This window comes from Erpetoichthys calabaricus, chromosome 7 (assembly GCF_900747795.2).
Source record: "Erpetoichthys calabaricus chromosome 7, fErpCal1.3, whole genome shotgun sequence".
Taxonomy (NCBI): Eukaryota; Metazoa; Chordata; class Cladistia; order Polypteriformes; family Polypteridae; genus Erpetoichthys; species Erpetoichthys calabaricus.
In genome coordinates, this window is record NC_041400.2 from 69,485,146 (window position 1) to 69,507,107 (window position 21,962).

The following is a 21,962-nucleotide window of genomic DNA, read 5'->3' on the forward strand; positions in this document are numbered from 1 at the left end:
TGCCTAAGTACACTTTACTCTGCCACCACTTTGTAGTCTTCAGTCTCCTTCAGATTAAACCTCCTGCATAGGATACAATATACGTTTGTGCATCTTACTTCACTCTTGTACGTTACACTATATTCCTCCCTCTTCTTAAAATACATATTCACTACAGCCATGTCCATCCTTTTAGCAAAATCCCCTATCATCTGACCATCTTCATTCCTCTCCTTGACACCATACCTACCCATCACCTCCTCATCTCCTCTGTTCCCTTCACCAGCTTGTCCACTGAAATCCGCTCCAATCACAACTCTCTGATCCTTGGGTACACTGTCCATCACTTCATCCAAATCATCCCAGAAATCTTTTGTCTCATCCATTGCACTAACAACATTCATCATCACACCTTTAATTTCCAGCTTAATAATCAGGACTCTGTCTGTCACTCTTCACCTTCAAAACACTCTTGATATACTGTTACTTCAGCATAACCCATACTACGTTTCTCCTCCCATCCACACCATGACAGAACAATTTGAATCCACCTCCAATCCACCCAGCCTTATTCCCCTTCCATTTAGTCTCTTGCATGCAATATATCAACCTTCCTTCTCTCCATCACCAAAGCTAACTCCCTCCCCTTACCAGTCATAGTGCCAACATTCAAAGTTCCTACCCTGTGTTCCACTCTCTTTACCTTCCTCCTCTCCCCCCATCTTCTTCTCCTTCTTTGGCCAACACTGGACGAACTGGACAAACTGGTGAGGAAGGCAGGCTCTATTGTTGGCATGGAGCATGACAGTTTGACATCTGTAGCAGAACGACGGGCGCTCAGCAGGCTCCTATCAATTATGGAAAATCCACTGCATCCACTAAACAGTGTCATCTCCAGACAGAAGAGCAGCTTCAGCGACAGACTGCTGTCACTGTCCTGCTCCACTGACAAACTGAGAAGATCGTTCCTCCCCCAAACTATGCAACTCTTCAATTCCGCCCGGGGGGGGTAAACGTTAACATTATATAAAGTTATTGTCTGTTTTTACCTGCATTATTATCAATCTTTAATTTAATATTGTTTTTTGTATCAGTAAGGTGCTGCTGGAGTATGTGAATGTCCCCTTGGGATTAATAAAGTATCTATCTATCTAACAGTAGACCAATTTCTGCCAGTAAGCTGTTGGCCAAAAGTACTAGTAGCAGCCATTGTAAACCCAGGCCTCAACCAATCCAGGATGGAAATCTGTATTGTTGTCCGCATATTGATCTGGGAAAATTTTACACCGGATGCCCTTCCTGATGTAATCCTCCCCATTTACCACCACGAAGAAAAACACTGATTTGTGCATTCCCTGTGACTGGGTTGGCATACTGGACCTAACCAGGATAGAAAAAGAAGGGGAATGACCAGATGAATAACTGCATAAGAGGATAAGTACATCAGAGAATGTAGTTTGAGAAACAAACACCTTTCAGGTCTTTTGATGGCCTCTTCCATTGATAACATGCCAAATAACAGTGTTTTCTGCAACAGGGAAAAGATGATTCTGCGATGGTCAATTTCTATCAAAAAAACATGAAACTTTCTGGGTAATGTCCAAACTTCTAACTGATAGTACTGACTCACTCACTCACTGATCAACAAAAACACTATTTCCTGTTTAATTAAAAATCCAACATTAGAAAGGATTGTACATCTAGGTCAGTAGGTATTCGCTAAGAAAAAACATTTGGATATATCAATATTTAGGGTTGAACAACTCCACAACAGAAAAAATAAATACCCCAAAATCTCAAAAATGCTTTAACTGATTTGATTGAAAACTGGTGATGCTATAGTAAAAAGAAAATTAGCTGACCCATGTTTTTAATATGTTGATATTTATTAATATTATGCTAATGGACATGCTATGTGCTGTGCTGAGAGTGGCCTTTATGCAAACAAAGGATGGGGCAGAAGTGATGTCGAACTAAAGCACTAACCAACAGGGTTAACAGAAGACTGAAGAAGCTGTGGTGTCCTGCATAGGAAAAATGAGATATCATAACATTTGGCATGTACAGCAAGATATGAAATGGAAGGAAAAAGTTTGGTGACATTCAAGGAAGATGCAAAGATCTAAGGTTAGCATACTATAAACCTCTAGTGCTGATGCCAGGTACTCTGGCTGTGAGAGTAGGTGTTACTGTGCTAGAAGCAAAAAAGTAAGACAGAAAGAAGTAGAGGCAGAAGTCTTGTGCTAGGATCCGTTTTGTTCATCATATACAATAAAGCCATGGATCAATGTTGCACCACTAAATGAACATGCATAAAACCCATGCCTTAGTAATTGATACCAAAATGTGTTCACTACGATCCCTTAATGTAAAATACGGGTACACAAAATAATGTTTTAGATCAGTGTTTCCCAAACTCGGTCCTGGGGACCCCCTGTGGCTGCAGGTTTTTGTTCCAACCAGATTCCTAATCAGTGACACCTGATATCACTGATCTCATTTAATTAGCTGGTATTTTTTTTTCTCTTATTCTACATTCAGAAAAGCACAGCAGCATGATTATTACATTTATAAGACATTTAGAAATATTTCTGCTTTTTCTACACATTTAAATGCTTAACTCTCTTTTGTTGATTTCAACATATTTTGCCCTCTGTGCAGATTTACCCCTTCATTGTATCATATTAACGACAATTAAAAACGAGCAGAGCAGACATGCAGGCAAACAACACTGAATTATCAAATGCTGCTACTTTAGCGTTAGACCCACTGATTAGTAAATAATGGATTAATTAAACAATTAGAACACCTTGAAAAGTAGAATGAAAATCAAGATGAAAATATTGTTAAAAAGAAAAAAATACATTCCTATATAACTGCTTGGCACATTTTAATATATATATTGTTATTATATATATTTTATATATTTTATTTTATATAATATAAAAATTTTTACCAAACTTAGTTTTCTAATTTCTATATTGTTCCCAAAACACAGGACATGGGAAATAACACATCACTTAATTAGCCCAGGAGTCCAATTAAAAACAAAAGCTGGTTGGAACAAAAACTTGCAGCCACAGGGGGTCCCCAAGACCAAGTTTGGGAAATACTGTTTTAGATTGACGAATGTAAAAATGGCTGAAAGTTTCAGAACTTCCGATAAAAGGAGAACTTTTCACATTCTAGCTTACATTCTGTATGCATTGATACAACACGTTTACCTAGTCTGTTTCCACCTCGAACACATTAACATGCTCCTCCTGGGCTGTCTGGATTGCACCACTGGCTGCAGTTAAGTATAGATTATAATTTCTAATAATATTAGAAATGATTAGTCGGTTATTAAATGTGCGAGATAACATGAAACCTTATGCACATGGATCGTATGTATCAATATGAATCTAGCTGTTCATAATCACAATGAAAGGGCATAATTTATCTTCATTCAGTACTTTGCATAATGAAAGCTCTTGAAAATGTTCAAAGGAAAAAGGGAAATTAGTCATTTGACTAATGCGGACAGATTCCATGATCTATTTAGCGAACCTGATTATCTCATAATCCGACACTTACAAATGTCCCGATTACCTGAGGTTCTGCAGACGAGCAACTCCCAGTTTCCGGTTTATTTACAGGCACGAAAAACTTGCTAATGCAAGCTTGCTTGACACTGCTTTTCGCCGTTTTCGACATGAAAAGTATTCAATTGCAAAAAAGGGACCAAAACAACTACAGCGCACCGGTATTTCTTGTCATGCGTTCACTGTAGTACCGCAAGTGTCCGGCGCAGTGATGACATCATAGGACCCGCCCCCTTTATTTAAAGTGGTATACATATTTAAAAAAAAACTAGAACAGACACATTAGTTGTTAGTTGCTAATAGTAATAGCAAAAATATAGTATTTCACTATGGAGTTCAGTCATTCAAAAAATTTCAAAAGATATATTTGAAAATATATCTTTCTATATTAAGAATGTAAAAAATATTTATTTTCCTGTAGTTTATATACATTAGCACATACTACGGCTACTTTAAAGGATGGATATATCCTTTACGTCTTTGTTTATTTGCTTATTCATCTATACACGACCATAAATTAAAATAAATGGATTGGAAAATGTTATGAGCTATGTCATTTATTGACTTGACTTGACATTTATTGCCTGATCATATTGGACAGGTACTATTTTTCGGTGTCATTTACGTTTAAATCCAGTTTGTTTCTAGTTAGTTTTACAAAAGGAAATAGTTATGCAAAAAACGTGGTTACATTCGCGTGGGTTGTCTCAAAGCGTCAGTGCTTGATCTTGAACTGGAATTAGAACCTATTTAGGGCAGCAAGGTATCGTAGCACGCTGCTTCTGCAGCAAGAGTCCTAGGCTTTGGGGTTATTGTTTGTGTGGGATATAGACTTTCTCCTCTTGATCCTCGGAGTTTTTCGTATTCCGGTTTCCTCCCGCCTCACTATGCGCATGAGTGGACAAAGCGATGGACTGGCACCCTCTGCTGGGTTGGTGCTAGCCTTAGATCCGGGACATTTGGATTGGGCTCCGGCCCGCGAACATTTCATTGGATTCTTGGATTTTGAATACATTATGCTTAATTATTTATCATCACATCTTGGACGCATTTTCTTTTAACTGGTGGAGCAAATATGCCTACACAAAATAGGCAAAAAGGTAACAACTCCACAGACAGAGAAATTATATACCTTTTTCAACAGTATTTCTCCGCGACTCATCGGAAAGAAAATATGTGTACTCCAAGTCCACGTGCGTGATGATATCCCATGAAACAGTTCGAGATTACGTTCGTATTTGGCGCTTTGTAAGGAAGAAAGCGGAAATCAGAAGACGAGCCTGTACAATAAGTAAACTTGCTACGTCTGTGAAAATTAACGAAAACAGCATGGGTCGCTTATTGAAGTGCATAGTTGCTGTCTGCCCTAATATGGGTATCGGAAAGAATGGGAATCTGCCTTGGCACCCAACACGACTCAGGTAAGATTATAGTTATGGTTAGTTTTGCCTACTTTGTGTGTGGTGGTCGACTGAGGCATCTGACATGAATTTTGTGTACTGGAGTATATGTTCACGACATGCTCTTATATTACTGGCTCACGGAGGAATTGTAGTGAGTATCTACTTATAAGGAAAAATGCAAACAATCTGGGTGACTGTGTGTGTGTGTATATATATATTATATATATAATATATAAACTAGTGTGTGTATGGGGTTAATTAAATTCCGTAAAAAACAACATTAAGAGTTAATTTAGAAAATTAAAACTAGTAAAAGGTCTTTTAGTTGTTAACATAATTCGGTTAGGATGACTTGATCATTGTTATAGGGGAAATATACTTGATTGTTATTTGCCCGGTTCATTTTTTGTCTCTGGCTAAAGTACCGATTTCAATGCGCAAGCGATACGTCTTGCTGTCATTTTTGTTTTCCATCTATACCGCATTACCTTCTTCTTTTTTGACTAGTTGAAATTTGAAGGTTCCAAAATTACACTACTAATGTGACAATACTTTGTAAGTTATTTCATATATTTATGGTTTGTTTAAGAAAACGTTCTGTTTGCAATGCTTAAGTTTATTTTTCATGGTGAAGGTATTTCTTCTTAATCATTTTATGTATTAATTTGTTACATGAAATTGCACTTTAAAGTTCTAGCCTGCTCTTGCATTTTATAATGGATCTTATGAGTTCCAGGGTCCCAATGTAAAGAAAAGCATTAGTTACTGAATAGATAGATAGATACTTTATTAATCTCAAGGGGAAATTCACATACTCCAGCAGCAAGAATTGATCTACGTCCAATGATTAAACACATTTTGAAAAGCAAAACATGCTTGTGAGACTCGGTCATTTTAAAGAGACTGGCTTTCACTTCACTGCTCATCTTCTTCCACATCAGCCTTAAGAACAAGAGGGATGGATTCACCTTGTAAATTCATCACTAAATGCCATTACTGATGCCCAGATGTGAATTTCTGTCTCTGTTAGTTTTAATTAGGTTAAGGTTTAATAAATTGAATGCAGATGTTTAGTATGGGCTGAGTGGTAGTGCAGACCTGTCATTCCTGTGTCACAGTGCCAGGATCTGCATGGAATTTACATGTTCTCTTGGTGTATTTATGGATTGACTGGATCAGCGAGTGTCATTGAGTTTGTCCTCTGTTCTTTTATTGCCATATCTGCAGGAAGGGTGACTCCTCATGTGTTAAAAAACTTATTTAACTGGCTTTTGCCACATCAACCTGTTTGATTGTGGTTGGACTTGATGACACGCAGTACCTTTTTTTTTTTTTTCTTCTTCTTCAGTGCATTTTTTTATCATGCGTTCACACATGTCACAGGCCGCACGGATGGCTTGGTTCTTCCAAAAATCTAAAGCATTAAATGAAAATTCAATGCAGTGTAATCAGTTCAGTTTAGATTTATTGTTATTTGTACAAATTACATTAACTTTTATTTATGCTTTTCACTACACTGTCTCTTGGCATGAATATCACTCTCTTTGCTATGTAAAATAACACAGAATGTAATAAGTGAACAAGTAGTTGGCATTTAGGACAAATGGTCGTATGATTAGAGTGATGCATCTGTCTGTTATTACAATCCAAGGGTTGAACACAACCATTGAATAAAGAGAAACGGGGAGGAAATGGGTGGTGTTGTCACCAAGAAAGGCATTTGGACATAAAAAATCATGCTGAAACCTCTGTTGGAAAAGTCTGCTTTTTTTTTTTTTTTAAATAAAAAAAGCCCATATAAACATGGGAATAGCTGTGGAAGAAGAAGAAGAAGGAGCATAGGAAAAGTAATATAATCGGGTCAGGCTTGGAAGCATGCACTGGTACAGCACGTTGCTGCACCCACCACACAACGAAACAGCATGGGATCTTGGTTGGCAACCCGCCAGGTAGACGCGTAGTCCAGTTCCACCCTCCGGAAATGACCATCTATCTGCCGCAGCCATGTGTTACGTGGATGTCCCTTTGGCCTGGTCCAGCCGTTTGGGTCCTCAACAACAAGGATCCTGTGAGTCAGATCACCCTTGAAGCATTGCAGCACATGGCCGAAGTGCTGTAACTGACACTCCCTCACAATGCAGGTGATGTGCCTCATTCAGGACTTTGTGAGCAACCGCTCATTCGACACAAAGTCAAACCAGCAGTACCTAAGGATTCTCCAAAGAGACATCATACTGAAGGAATGCGGACTTCTTCTCGGGTCAATAGATAGCATCCTTGTCTCGCAACCGTATAGCAAAGCAGAAAGTACCAGGACTCTAAAGAACTTGGGCCTCATGTATAAACAGTGTGTACACACAAAAATGTTGCGTACGCCTGTTTCCACACTCGCATTGCAATGTGAAAAAACTAAACTTGGCGTAAACCCACACACATTTTCAATTGGGGGGTTAGTACATTTGAAAGAGACAGTACTGCTGCAATAAATTATTTCATTGAAGGTCGCGCACAGTGCCAAAGCATCTTGCGGGAGGCTGGAACAATCTCTGGATGGGGCAACAGTTCATCACTATCACTGCGCCACCGTGTTACCATGTTTAATGCATGCTTTAATTCCTATCATCATGAAAATGATATCAATTATACATCTTAGTATTTAAATTGTTCAGTGAGCTGTGATATCATGAATGTAATGTATTCTGTGTCCTGTCGGAGGAAGAGAAAGCCCGTTTAAGAAGCACATAGAGATTCACACACACAGAGCACATAGAAAAACACATACAAAACAAAGCATTTAACGTGCTACTTTAGTTACGATGGGATTTGAGAATCTAGTAAATTAAACGATTTTAAGATGAAGTTAATGATGTTCTATCCATCCAGCCTTTTCAAGGCGACTTTGATATCTGACAACTTTTTTTTATTTTGAGCTTTCAAGTTTCTCCGACACTCTGTCAGTCGATCAACTTCCTTTTGTTGTTTATACTACTGTTTAAACCAACAAATAGTATGTTTTTCCTTGCCTCCACTTGGTATTTGCTGAGATTCTTCCATTTTCCCCTGTGCTTTTGCCATTGTCTTTTCACAGAATGCTGAACTTAAGGGCTATTTACATTGATTTGCATATTCAAAGAGGTGTAATTCTGGGAGGAGACGGAGTCAGACAGCAGGCGCGCGCAGGTGCACGTGCGTTACTTTTCACGCTGACTGGGATTTATGTAACGGAAGAACATGGAAGTTGGCGTACGCAAAGATTTATGCATCTGGATTTTTTTGCGCGTATGTACATTTCCATCTTTTGTCCGTACGATATATTTTAGTGTGAATTCTACACACTGCGCTATGCATGAGGCCCCTGGACATTCGTCTTTTTGCATAGATATAGGGAGCGCCGCACACCCCTTTGGCAACCTCATGACCTATGCTCTCCCAGTCCGTCTACTGACTTCATAGGAAGACTCACAAGAGACATGAATGTCGTATAATAGGCAGAATATGTTTTGGCAAAGGTTATATGTGGTAACTCCACCCACAGTGCTTGTTGTGAGCAGACAAGCAAACAAGAAATGTACCCTATTTGAGAAGATAGTACCAAGAATCTTTGATACACTTGTTTTTTCTGTGTTCTGTTGTCACAAGCACACCTCGGAAACACAGAAGGCACATTTTCTTAAATCAAAACCCTTAGTACTTCAAAGTAGACTTATTTGGTTAAGATTTAAGGCTTTTTTTTAACACTAGAATCCCTGAAGCCTATGAAAAAAGTCGTAATCCCAGGCCACCTTAAATTCCTTCACACCTCTCCTCAACAGCGTCTATGTCAACATTCAATTTGCATAGTACTGTCAATGAGTAAAAACCCAAGTCCAAATATCAATCTACACCAAACCGACACATCTGCTCGGCTGGTGCAAAGGTAAGAACTGCTGCCTCCTTATCAAGAAGTTGTGAGTTCAAGCCTGGAGTCTCCCTATTATTATTACTGTTATATAAGAACAACCATACATTTGATTTCAGTCTGTAACACCCGGTGTAAATTTTTACTACTTGTAAAAGATATCACTGAAGGGATATAAGAAATGTGTGTGTGTGTGTGTGTGTGTACAGTGCATCCGGAAAGTATTCACAGCGCATCACTTTTTCCACATTTTGTTATGTTACAGCCTTATTCCAAAATGGATTAAATTCATTTTTTTCCTCAGAATTCTACACACAACACCCCATAATGACAACGTGAACAAAGTTTACTTGAGGTTTTTGCAAATTTATTAAAAAATAAAAAAACGGAGAAATCACATGTACATAAGTATTCGCATCCTTTGCTCAATACTTTGTTGATGCACCTTTTAGCAGCAATTACAGCCTCAAGTCTTTTTGAATATGATGCCACAAGCTTGGCACACCTATCCTTGGCCAGTTTCGCCCATTCCTCTTTGCAGCACTTCTCAAGCTCCATCAGGTTGGATGGGAAGCGTCGGTGCACAGCCATTTTAAGATCTCTCCAGAGATGTTCAATCGGATTCAAGTCTGGGCTCTGGCTGGGCCACTCAAGGACATTTACAGAGTTGTCCTGAAACCACTCCTTTGATATCTTGGCTGTATGCTTAGGGTCATTGTCCTGCTGAAAGATGAACCGTCGCTGCAGTCTGAGGTCAAGAGCGTTCTGGAGCAGGTTTTCATCCAGGATGTCTCTGTACATTGCTGCAGTCATCTTTCCCTTTATCCTGACTAGTCTCCCAGTCCCTGCCGCTGAAAAACATCCCCACAGCATGATGCTGCCACCACCATGCTTCACTGTAGGGATGATGCCAGGTGCCAGGTTTCCTCCAAAGTAACGCCTGGCATTCACGCCAAAGAGTTCAATCTTTGTCTCATCAGACCAGAGAATTTTTTTTCTCATGGTCTGAGAGTCCTTCAGGTGCCTTTTGGCAAACTCCAGGCGGGCTGCCATGTGCCTTTTACTAAGGAGTGGCGTCCGTCTGGCCACTCTACCATACAGGCCTGATTGGTGGATTGCTGCAGAGATGGTTGTCCTTCTGGAAGGTTCTCCTCTCTCCACAGAGGACCTCTGGAGCTCTGACAGAGTCACCATCGGGTTCTTGGTCACCTCCCTGACTAAGGTCCTTCTCCCCCAATCGCTCAGTTTAGATGGCCGGCCAGCTCTAGGAAGAGTGCTGGTGGTTTCAAACTTCTTCCACTTATGGATGATGGAGGCCACTGTGCTCATTGGGACCTTCAAAGCAGCAGAAAGTTTTCTGTAACCTTCCCCAGATTTGTGCCTCGAGACAATCCTGTCTCGGAGGTCTACAGACAATTCCTTTGACTTCATGCTTGGTTTGTGCTCTGACATGAACTGTCAACTGTAGGACCTTATATAGACAGGTGTGTGCCTTTCCAAATCCTGTCTAATCAACTGAATTTACCACAGGTGGACTCCAATTAAACTGCAGAAACTTCTCAAGGATGATCATGGGAAACAGGATGCACCTGAGCTCAATTTTTAGCTTCATGGCAAAGGCTGTGAATACTTATGTACATGTGCTTTCTCAATTTTTTTATTTTTAATAAATCTGCAAAAATCTCAAGTGAACTTTTTTCACGTTGTCATTATGGGGTGTTGTGTGTAGAATTCTGAGGAAAAAAATGAATTTAATCCATTTTGGAATAAGGCTGTAACATAAGAAAATGTGGAAAAAGTGATGCGCCATGAATACTTTACGGATGCACTGTATGTATGTGTGTGTTTGTGTGTGTGTGTGAGTGTATATAATGGACCCTTGACTTACGAACTTAATTCGTTCGCGAGGGCTGGTTGTAAGTCAAGACTATTTTTCCCATAAGAAATAATGGAAATACCCATAATGCGTTCTGAACTTCCCACTGCAACACTTACTTAACCTTTTCATAATAAAAAAGGGTTGTATAATGCGCATAATTTACCAAAACACCAATAATTTTTCTAATGTACTAACCAAAAAGTTATAAAAAGTGCCTAGCCTACCAGAAACAACAATTTCATACTGTACTCACCATTTAATTTGACATCTTTGGGCTGCAGGAAGGGAGGAGGAGGAGAATGAAACGTAAGGTTTTTTAAAGGCTTTCTTTTACTTGTGCTCAGGCGTTTGCAATCATTTCAATAGCTTCTTTTGTGTTAATTTTAATCTCCTCCTGCCTACAAGTTATTCTGACGAGAATTTTTCTCAGCATTTCCTTGCAATAATGCACTTTCAAGGTGCGAATGATGCCCAAATCCAATGGCTGAAGCGCTGCAGTGCATTTGGGTGGGAGGAATTCATCTGGAACTTTATTTAAATGTGGAAGCATGTTGTGGGCAGCACACTTATCAATCAGAAGCTGAATCATCTTTTTTTTTTCTTCATATTGTGAGGTTTCTGAACTCTTTTGAGACACAAAGCCCCCACCCCACCACCCCACACACACACATTGCCAACTCAATAGGAATGACATGCTGAAGTGCGTCCTGAAGCGCGATTGCCGCGTCTGTGGAAGCTTGTTTGTCCATTGCCGGGCAGGGTAACAACAGACTCCTAGCGCTGCAGTGAAGCGACACAGAAGCAAATCATAAAAGATCGGGGTCGCGCTATAAGTCCCTGTCTTGCTCCCCAAAACACGAGGTTGAGTCTCATGACTTTAGCAAAACCAGCTTTATTCAGCTTGAAACAGGAAAGTCACACTTATTTATTGTAGCGTGATCTGCCATTCTGCTATACACAGACACAGCAGATCAGTGATCAAGTTACCTGTTACCTGCATTTACAATGTTCCTTGCATATCACCCATCGATATCTTTTCTGTTTGCTTTGGCTGAGAGACTCAGCACAGCTTTGAGCTGGCTGTTGCCCCAGCAACAGATAAACAGTCTTCCATAGACGCGGAGTTTGGACTCAGGGACGCTCTTCGGGGTGTCGTCTAGTTGGGGGAGGTCCCAAGAGAGTTTACAAACCTGACATTTTCTTGAATTAGTGCCGCATTAATAGGAATGTTTCTTGAACGCGCATCACTGAACCACATAAAAACTGCTTTTTCGACGTCTTCAAATGCAGCAGTTCACATACATTTTGCAACCCAAGATTTTTCTTCTTTTTTTGCTCGGTCTTTCAAGAAAGTTGACAGCGTCGATAGCGATAGCGAAATTCCGAATTCACTGGCAATGTCTTTTTTTTTCTTTTTGCCGCAATCAAGAGCTGCAAAAAATGTAAAGTTTTTTTTCTAATATGAACTGTTATCGTTTTTTCGTGTCTGCTGTTTCTATAGGAGGGTGACAATAAATTCCAATGGATGTTTTTCAAATGTTGACGAGCAATAAGTAAAAGGTATCACTGAAATCCGCAGGAAATAAAAAAAAAAAAGGCAACAAAAAAAAACTACGAGAAAAGTTAGAAGAAAAAAAAAAATTACAGTGTTTCTGTTTGGGGGGTTGTTGTGCACAACTGAGCTGCGGTACAGAATTAACTGCTGTGTGAATGATTCATTCAAGCATTTCCAGGTCTTTAGGGCACTTGATTGTAATGAAAGTATCTGCTGAATATACTTTGTAGTAACGAGATTTCTGTAGACTCGCATCATACGGGGAAGCTGTCGGGAACATAAAAACACTTCGCTGTAATGAATATTTTGTTGTAAAGATATTCGTTGTAACAGAATTTTACCTGTATATAGATAAATCACTGCACTGACCGAAATTACTTCCACAAACACATGTATCTGGGCTCCGACTGACGCTTACTAACGCTCTCTGCTGTTTGTTTACAATCGCGCAAGCGGATACACATGACCGCATTCAGGTCGTAACGCAAGATGTTGGTCGTAAATCAAAATAAAAATTTTGGTCGTAAATCAAGTTGTTTGCATGTCAGGCCGGTCGTATATCAAGGGTCGACTATATATATAATATATATATATTAGTGGATGCTTGAGGGCACTGTTGCCCCGTGAAACCCAATAGACAGATGCAGGCACAAGTTTAAAAGCACCCAGAAGTATTTTAATTTTCTTCCTTAAAGTGCCACAAAGCACCTTCACCACCATAACCACAATCAATAAACACAATAGTAAATACAATAATTCCTCCTCTCCTATCCTATCCTATCCTCCCAGCAGCTCCGTCACACCCTCCCAACTCCGGCTCGGCTTGCTGGGTCTCCCATAGTCATTTATATAGTCCTTGACCTGGAAGTGCTTCTCCTCTTCTGTTCACTTAACTTGTCAGCACTTCCGGGTCAGATGGAAAATTACATTTTTCTTCAGCTCGGAAGTACTTCTGTTCCTCCGTCCCCGTGACTTGGGAGTACTTCCGGACTATACGGGAAACAAAAATCCCCTCGTCTCCCTGCAGCGTCATGCGGTGGCCCCCAGGGTACCCAGCAGGGTTATGAAGCCAAACTCCATCTTCCATGATGCCCTACGGGAATCCGGGGTAGCTGTAGGCTCCAGGGAAGACACCATCTAGCGTCCTGGATGTGTCGGCCGGGATGAGCTGCCGGCCGTCCATCACAATATATAAAAAAATATATATATACAGGTAGTCCCCAGGTTACAGACATTCAACCTACGACATACTAACGGGGCCGCAGCTGCGACGCATGCGCCTCAGTAACTGCCGCTCCGTCATCTTCGGCCTGCGGACGCTGCAAGTGGTGGCTGGAGGGGGGCGATTTTGCGGTTTCAATGGCCGCCCACCACACACGGCTGCCCTGTTTGTTCTAGGTGCGCAGCTGGTAATGCTGCAAGCGGTGATCCGGTTGTGGCTGAACGGGGCGGCAGGGGGGGTAGCATTGTAATGTGCCTCGGATGGCTGCGTGTTGAATGGGGGCGGTGGTGTTGCGTACACTGCAGGCAGCATACTGTAGTGGAGGTGACTGTGAGGTGGGCTGGTGATGAACCGCCCCTCGCTGTCCCCATTCATTCTCAATAGCAACCCTGCTTGTACTGTTACGCACATAGCAGAAAGTTGTCTCTTGTCAGTACAGGGTGGTCCAGATCTAATTATGCAGATTCAGATTGTCTGGATGACTTTAATTTATGCAGGGATGATTCAAGTTCAGCGCAAAGACGATTCTTCATGTCGTCAGTTCGCACACTTCTCGATGGTCCGGGATTTTTTGGGTGATTTTCTATGTAATAAACTGAATAAGTTATAGCGCAATGAAAATTGCATAATTAGATCTGGACCACCCTATACATCAGATGTGTTGACGACTGGTGCCTTCCTGTTGTGATAGCTGTACAGTGCTGTGCAGAAGAGCTCATCTTAACCTTTTGTCTTCACCCTTCAACAATGTCTCTGAAACACAAATCAGATGCAAGTGCTGGTGATATAGTAAAGAAGAGAAAAACCATCACCATGGAAAATAAAATAGAAATAATAAAAAGGTCAGAAAGAGGTGAAACTCCATCATTCATTGGCAGAGCACTTGGTTACATTCGGTCAACAATAGCATTTGTTAAAATAATGTACCTGTTCCGACATACATACAAATTCAACTTAAGTACAAACCTACAGTCCCTATCTCGTACGTAACCCGGGGACTGCCTATATATATATATATTATATATATAATATTAAATTTCAAACAGCTAATTGACATTAGCAATTAAACACTGTATAAATGTAAATAATATGTAATGTAATATATACCACCATTTTGCTGTTAAAATATACGTTTACTATATTTATACGTTTGTTTTTTTTTCGTTAGTGTATCCACTAGTCATTCGTAATTCATGAGGTGTTATTATAAATATGGATTACCATATAATATTACCATATTGTGGATTTTAATTATGTATTATTTGTTTCTTAATAAAACTTATGCTTTTTAACACACAGCAACAAATAATAAACACAGTACAAATCTTTGAAAGATCCGCAAATGTATAAATGTTCATAAGTTGTTAATCAAGGAGATACAAGACTAACCTGTTTAACAGGTTTTTAAGTAAAAGATACATTTACTGTTAAGCTAACAAGACTATTGTTTACTAAGCAGCAATTTCAAATTCTTCTTTTTCTAATTCATTTTCCAATTAAAAATGTAAGCTGACTCAATTAAAACAAGCACACTGTCCAAACAGAAACTAAAAAGGTCTAAATTCATTAAAGAAGTTTTTCTTGCCATTTGCCTAACTATAAAGGACAACTATCAATTCCCTTTTTCTCATTTGAGTTTATTACTCCACTTTCTTCAATGTAAAGGCTAATATTCCAGTTGCCTGTTGCTCTCTGCTATACACGAGTCCATACTGCTAAGACCAGCCTTGGCTTGCTGCTCTTTGGTTACGCTGCAGGAAAAAAAAAAAGACCCCCACTGGCCTAACTACCATAATAGCTTACATTTAAGGAGCACTGTACCTAAATTACTGTAAAGCATGGAAAAGCGGGACTGAAACGATCTGCTTTTGGGATCGGCCAAATTGCCAATCACCAATAGCCTATTTTTAGTTAAAATCAGCTGATTTTAAACAGCAACTGAATGATCGGAGCATCCCTATTGCTAAAGAAGGTAAAGTGCTACTCCTGGCATCCAAAATTTTGGATTCAATCTAAATAAAAAATATTTTGCGGTACTAGAAGTGTTAATAAGAACCTAGGGGGCTTTTTTTTGTTTGTTTGTTTTTTTTTTGCATTTTTCTTCAAACTGCATTTTTGGTTAGCATTTGGTTAGTGGTTTTGGGTGTTTCAGTTTTGACTTCCTGCTTTTCAGAACTTGGTTTTCTTGAGTTTGATTTTTGCCTTTTCCATCTCCTGATCCATCCCAAAAATACTTTCTCAGTACTTTTTCTCCATTAATGGCGGAAAAGTGCTTATTGTGATTGCACTGGATGTGAGGCAGGAATCAGCCTTGGAGATTCCCCTTCACAAGCTCAAATCTACAGTTACTCATATGAGGCAAATTTAGAATCATCAGATAATACAGTATTATTAACCTGTTTTTGGAATATGGGAGGAAAACCAAAGCAGCTGGTGGAAAATCATTGCAAACAATGCCAGCTACATTTGTACCAAGTAAATATTAAGGTGGGTCAACCAAAGTGCATATCTTTATGCTTGTGGTTGATTTAAGGAAAAAAAAAACCTTTTTCAGTTTTTCTGCACTTGGCAGACTTCCGGAGTGACTTACTGTAGTTCAATTTCTTTGAACCATGAGGTAAATCTGTTTAATATGACACATAATACAATAATGGAAGAGCATAATTACAGAAGTGCACAGTTAGGCCTGGTAAAACAAAACACATCATTGCTATAAACCAATTAGCAAATACATTTATGTTGTTTGTGTATATATGTATGTGTGTATATATATCTGTCAAACCACAGTTTTTGAGACTCAAGGTCTGTACAGTATATGGATGTGAGCAACACTGGATCACCCCAAGGAATGGTCTTGTCTCCTTTTCTATTCACTCTAGCTCAATGTGAATTTCCCCTTGGGATTAATAAAGTATCTATCTAGCTAGCTAGCTAGCTACAGTATAAATATAACACCAGGTCATGTCACTAGCGGAAACTCTCTGATGATTCTGCACTTATCGGGTGTATTGATAAGGGGGATGAGAGAGGAGTGTAGGAGTCGAGTAGAGAACTTTGTTTCTTGATTCATAAAGAACTGCCTGTGGTTTAACATCAGTAAACCAAGGAACTGGCAATTGAATTTCACCACAACAAAGCCTTTATGTCCAGTCACTGTTTAGAGAGCGGATGTAGAGGTAGTTCACTCCTGCAAGTACTTTGGGGGAGGCGGTCGGGTTGGTTTACATCAAAGACAAGGTAGACTGGTGCTGTTATGGCTCATGTACATCCTGTCTCTGACACAGTAACACAGAGTACTTTCAGCCAACAAATCATTCAGCAGAAGTGTGTCAAGAAACACTACTGGGGTTTCTTTATACCAGGGGTCCTCAATCACAGTCCTGGAGGGCCGCAGTGGCTGCAGGTTTTTGTTCTAACCCGGCTGCTTAATTAGAACGCAATTCTTGCCAATAATTTAATTTCATGGCTTGTTACTGCTTTAACTCTACTATGTCGGGTAATTCTCATATCCTAGATTTTCTTCCCCTAAGGATATCATTTGACTTGAAGGGTAAAATGGATGCGTAATTCTCAGTCTTTCACTTTTTTTCTCTTCACTTTCCTTCCAAGTATTTAATTAAACCCAATAGTGAATGATAAACACACACAGGTGTAAATGGAAACAAGCTAAATGGAGAAATGCTGGTCTCTTTTGTCACTTGCATCTTATTGCTAATTAGGAGCAATTAAAAACCAAGAGTATAGCTGTTTAAGACTAAAATAAGCAATAAAAGTTCAAAATCTTAATGAGCGAGACAACTAAAGTGAACCACAAGTGTTACTTGAGCAATAAGTGCTTCTTATTAAGCAACTGGGTTGGAGCAAAAACCTGCAGCCACTGCGGCCCTCCAGGACCGTGATTGAGGACCCCTGCTTTATACCAACAGCAATACACCTGCATAATACCCCACTGTGACTGCCAAGATAGAAGTTTTCCTTTCTTTTACATATTCTTCCCTTTTAGACATTCTGGCTTGTGTTCAGACTATAGTGTATTTGTACTGTATATTTATTTAATTTTTTATTCTTCAATTCAAAAGCACAATCTTATGAGAACAGACTTCTTGTTTGTGGACTATTTTCAGGGGTATCTATTTAACAATATTTTAGCAAAACATGCATGCTTTTGCATGTTTTGATCATACAACTTGGGTTTTCTTTAGTCTAGCATTGGTCACCATTGGCCCCCGTTCTAACAGAAACATTGCTTTACTTGTTCTTCATGAAAAAATAACATCAAAATTTCTTCTTACTACAAAGTGTGTGGGTTAAGTAACACATAAAACACATATTATTTTTGAGTGGGTGTTCCTTTAATGTTAACAGTTCCTTACCTTACATGAACACTAAGATTTGTGTGACATATTAAACTGTTTAATCTAGTCATTATAATATGCACTAGCCTGTACCATAGGCAGACTTCACTGAATGTCTCTTTGTCTATTTTTGTTTATCTTCGCACATATTACTTTATCACCTTGTCGTACTGTCAGCCTGAATTTACCTATGTGTTCATTCTATTGTGAATAACAAATGGATCAACTCCAGTTCAGGCCACAGGCCTATTTACATGCCCAGGGAGGCCTTCTGTCTGTGCACCATACCGAATAAAATTCCCTGCCTCAGTAGCAAAGCTGTGTATTCCCCAAACAGGCGAGTCTCCTGCTCTCACTTCTTCCCTGTTTCTATAAGGTTGGTTTACAGGTAAAATAAAATGGCTTATTCTCTGCCTACCACCTCTGAGATATCAAAGGCACTATCCGCCTCCTCAAGATATCTCTAAAACTGGATGGTGTGCCCCTCTACCTATTGTGCTTATGTCCAAATGTGGCCTAGTAGTCTTTAACTCTTGGACCGAATCTCCTCTCTTATGGGAGAGTGCACACTGTTTCTATAAAGAACAACCATCTGAGTTTCTCCCATATCCTTATTGTAGCTTTCGCTAGCTACAGGGTCTTCAAGTTCATTGACTTTGAACTTGTGGTGCTGTATTAGCTGTTATCCCTTGTAGATGTCGGCCAACTGAATATAAGTTTCTATAGATACAAGCTTCAAGCAGAAGTGGCACAGCAGTGGCCTCTGATTTTCAAATTCTGGGTGATACTTAAATCCCATTTATTTTTAATAAAATTTTTAATTTAATTTTAAAGAAATTTTTTTTTTTTAACCACCTGTTCACTCTTAAGTGTATGTATCAGTTCTAGGGTTGTCTGAAGTATCAAAATATCAATAAGTATCGATTTTAACTTTTTAAAGTTACTCCAATGCTCATTTTTCATGGTATTGAGTTTGTAGCCTACATTACAAATGTACTTCCAGTTTGTCATGGCTTGAGTTGCAGCTTTGTTTCTACCTACTCTTAAGTGTTAATAAAATGGCAACTTCAGAAGTGTGTGGGCTTTCATCAGCATTAGTTCTGCCTAAGTCTTTGTGACAAATGGGGACAGAAAACCACAACATACATGGAAGCCTCTATGCAAGATTTGTCAGTGAATCAATGCAAAAAATTTCAAGGGGTATCCTATTTCTGAATTACGGAAACATTAATATGTATGACATTGTAAAGTGTTGCATTTGAAGTTTTCAACACGCCTTTTTGTCGGCAGTTAAACATCTAATGCATCAAGACAGGTGTCTGAAAGTATTTTTACCTATTGGGCATGTTTTGTTCTGTGCTATTTACTCAGGCACATGTTGGGCAACAGGGGCTCTGTTGCTCCCTTGATTTTTAAACCCTTGCCATGAAGCCTGGTGCTGTAGCATGTTACTTTCTTTTATTATGCACGAGCTTAAAATTGTATTTCATCACATTTACTATATAGTGTATGGCATTGTTTAACTTTTCTGTACTCAATTGCTTAAGTAGTGGTGCATTTATGCAAAGCCTTTAAGTGTGTTAGTGGTCTGTTTGTGTGTTACTTTCCTGAACAATTGTTCTTTTTACTTGTTTATTTTAGTGTTGTGTTTTTTTTAATAGTTTAATAAACGATTGCAATATTTTTAAAATTAGTATTTAATGACATTTACAGCATTACATTATACTACCTCCATGATAGTTTTTGTTTTCATCAATGTAAAAAAAATATATCTATTCAGCAGATTTTAACTTCTCTTTGCGCTGTTAATGTAACTTTACTCATACCTTTACAGGGCTCGCAAAATCGCTAGCCCGACGTCCCGGGGCTATTGTGTCTTCCAGTCGGGCTACCAAAATCTATGTCAGCCCTGCCCATCGGGCTATCATAGGAAGGAAAAATATATGTCAATGCTTTTGCAAACTTTTGCAAATGTAGCTGGGTAATTATGTCATTTACAGGCATCGATGAGCCACTGTCAATATGTGAAATATTGAAATTGCGTTTGAATTCGCGCTTGTTTTTTACTTTCACTTTCACTTTGCGATCGCGCGGACTGTATATAGAGAGCAGCAGTACTGATTGGTCAGTGACGGATTAATTGCGCACCAATTCCTCTGACATCATCTTATCACTCATTAGCATACTATTCAAACGTGACAAGTGAAATCTCCCGCAGCAAGCTTAAACATGTGATAGAGGTTGATTGCGCAGAGAATTTAAAAAATCGCTGACCGTTATGTGTGTGCGTGTGTAAAAATAGATGGATTTACGCAGGTATTTTAGTTCTGCTGAGCCAAATAAGACAGGTCAGGGTGAAAAGGGACAGCCAAAGAAAAGCCTGCCACAAAGCGGAAAAGTTATGACAAATCAGACTATGAGGCAAAAAGAAAGCGCAGCTTTTTGGTTTCATGGACAAAAGAATTTCTGTGGCTGGAATATGACAAGCTAAATAACATAATGTTCTGCCGGGTGTGTCGTGAGTTTCCCTCGATTTCTGACTCGACAAGCGCCTTTGTTACTGGGACCAGTAATTTTAGGAAAGACCCCATCAGAACCCATGAGAAATCTCTGCATCACAAGAAATGCATTGGTGCTCAGTCTGCAGCATCTTTCCCAGAACAAACACCAATTGCAAAAAACATACTAAAAATAAACCAAGCACAACAAGAAGTCCTGAAAAAGCTGTTTAGAACAGCGTACTGTGTTGCAAAGAGTGAACTACCATTGGCAAAATTTAGCAGTCTTTGCAAACTTCAAAAAGCAAATGGCCTAAATCTTGGTTCCACTTACCTCAATGACCATGCTTGCAGAGAGTTTATTGGAGCAATAGCACAAACTCCAACAGACCAGATTGAAAAGGAAATTCAAGAAAGCCGGTCCTTATCCATTCTTGCAGATGGCAGTACAGACACTGGTATAATAGAACAGGAGTTGGTTCATGTCAGGTATGTGAGAGATAATGGTGACATATCCACATACATGATCAAATGTCAGCCAGTCAAGAGTGCAAATGCTGCAGGTATTTTAGAGGCTATTGATGAAGCGGTGAACACCATGGGTATCAGAGAAGACACATGGAAAAAGAAAGTAGTGTGTGCAAATTTTGATGGTGCTACAGTGACGATGGGTGAGAAAACAGGAGTAGCTGGGAGTCTGAAACAGAGGATACCCCACATCATAACAGTCCACTGTGTGGCACACAAATTAGAGCTAGCCGTGCTGGATAGCGTGAAAGGCTGTGAGTACCTGGTGAAATTTGAAGATACACTGAAAACCATCTTTAAGATGTACTACTATTCCCCAAAGAAGCGAAGAGAACTGACAGAAATAAGTGAACTGCTAAATGAGAAACTGGCACATTTCAGTGGCCTGAAGAGCACACGGTGGCCAACAAGCTGGCTGAGATGTCTGAAGGCTGTGGAAAAAAATTACACTCCCACTGTTGTTCATATGGAGAACATGGCAGAAGGAAGTGATGTCAAGTCTGAGGATGCAGCCAAGGCTAAGGGGGTGGTGCAGGAGATGAAGACTGAGAAATTTGTTCACTTCCTGCATTTCATGTTGGACTACAGCACCATCTTATCCAATTGCTGTACTGATTTTCAGCATGATAACCTAAACATCACACGAAAAAATCAGTTAGTTGAGAGCACCACATCACGCTTACTCAGCCTAAAAACAAAACCAGGAGAATACCAGAAAACCTTGGACACAAAGTTCACAACGAACGAGGATGGTAGCATTTGCTACTGTGGAACTCGGCTCACAAAAAGTCAGCGACCTGCTAGAAGAGGTGAGGGCACAGACAAAGACACCTTTGGTGCAGAGATTCAGAAGATTATTGAGAACACAGTCAAGTACATGGACAACAGATTTAAAAATCTGCATGAAAAGACTCTCTCTTGTTTCAAGGTTTTTGACCCTTCCACTCTTCCCTACCCCAGAGAAGAGCTGGCAAATTATTGAGATGAAGAAGTAGATTATCTTGTCACACATTTTGCCAGTTTGCTAGATGAGGAAGAGAAAGAGAAAATTCCACAAGAAT

At 39.6% G+C, this 21,962-nt stretch overlaps 2 protein-coding genes across 2 annotated transcripts in view; one reads left to right on the plus strand and one right to left on the minus strand.

Moving 5' to 3' along the window:
- The window catches only part of LOC114654267 (mutS homolog 3 (E. coli)), a 162,163-nt gene extending 158,410 nt beyond the window's left edge, over positions 1 to 3,753 (minus strand). Inside the window, exon 1 of the mRNA XM_051929441.1 lies at positions 3,571 to 3,753. Coding sequence (XP_051785401.1) covers positions 3,571 to 3,675 — 105 coding nt within the window. The 5' untranslated portion in view covers positions 3,676 to 3,753. The remainder of the gene's footprint in view (positions 1 to 3,570) is intronic.
- Positions 3,754 to 4,541: 788 nt separating this feature from the next.
- The window catches only part of dhfr (dihydrofolate reductase), a 112,170-nt gene continuing 94,749 nt past the window's right edge, over positions 4,542 to 21,962 (plus strand). The window contains exon 1 of the mRNA XM_028804691.2: positions 4,542 to 4,984. Within this exon, the coding sequence (XP_028660524.1) occupies positions 4,764 to 4,984 (221 nt within the window). The 5' untranslated portion in view covers positions 4,542 to 4,763. The remainder of the gene's footprint in view (positions 4,985 to 21,962) is intronic.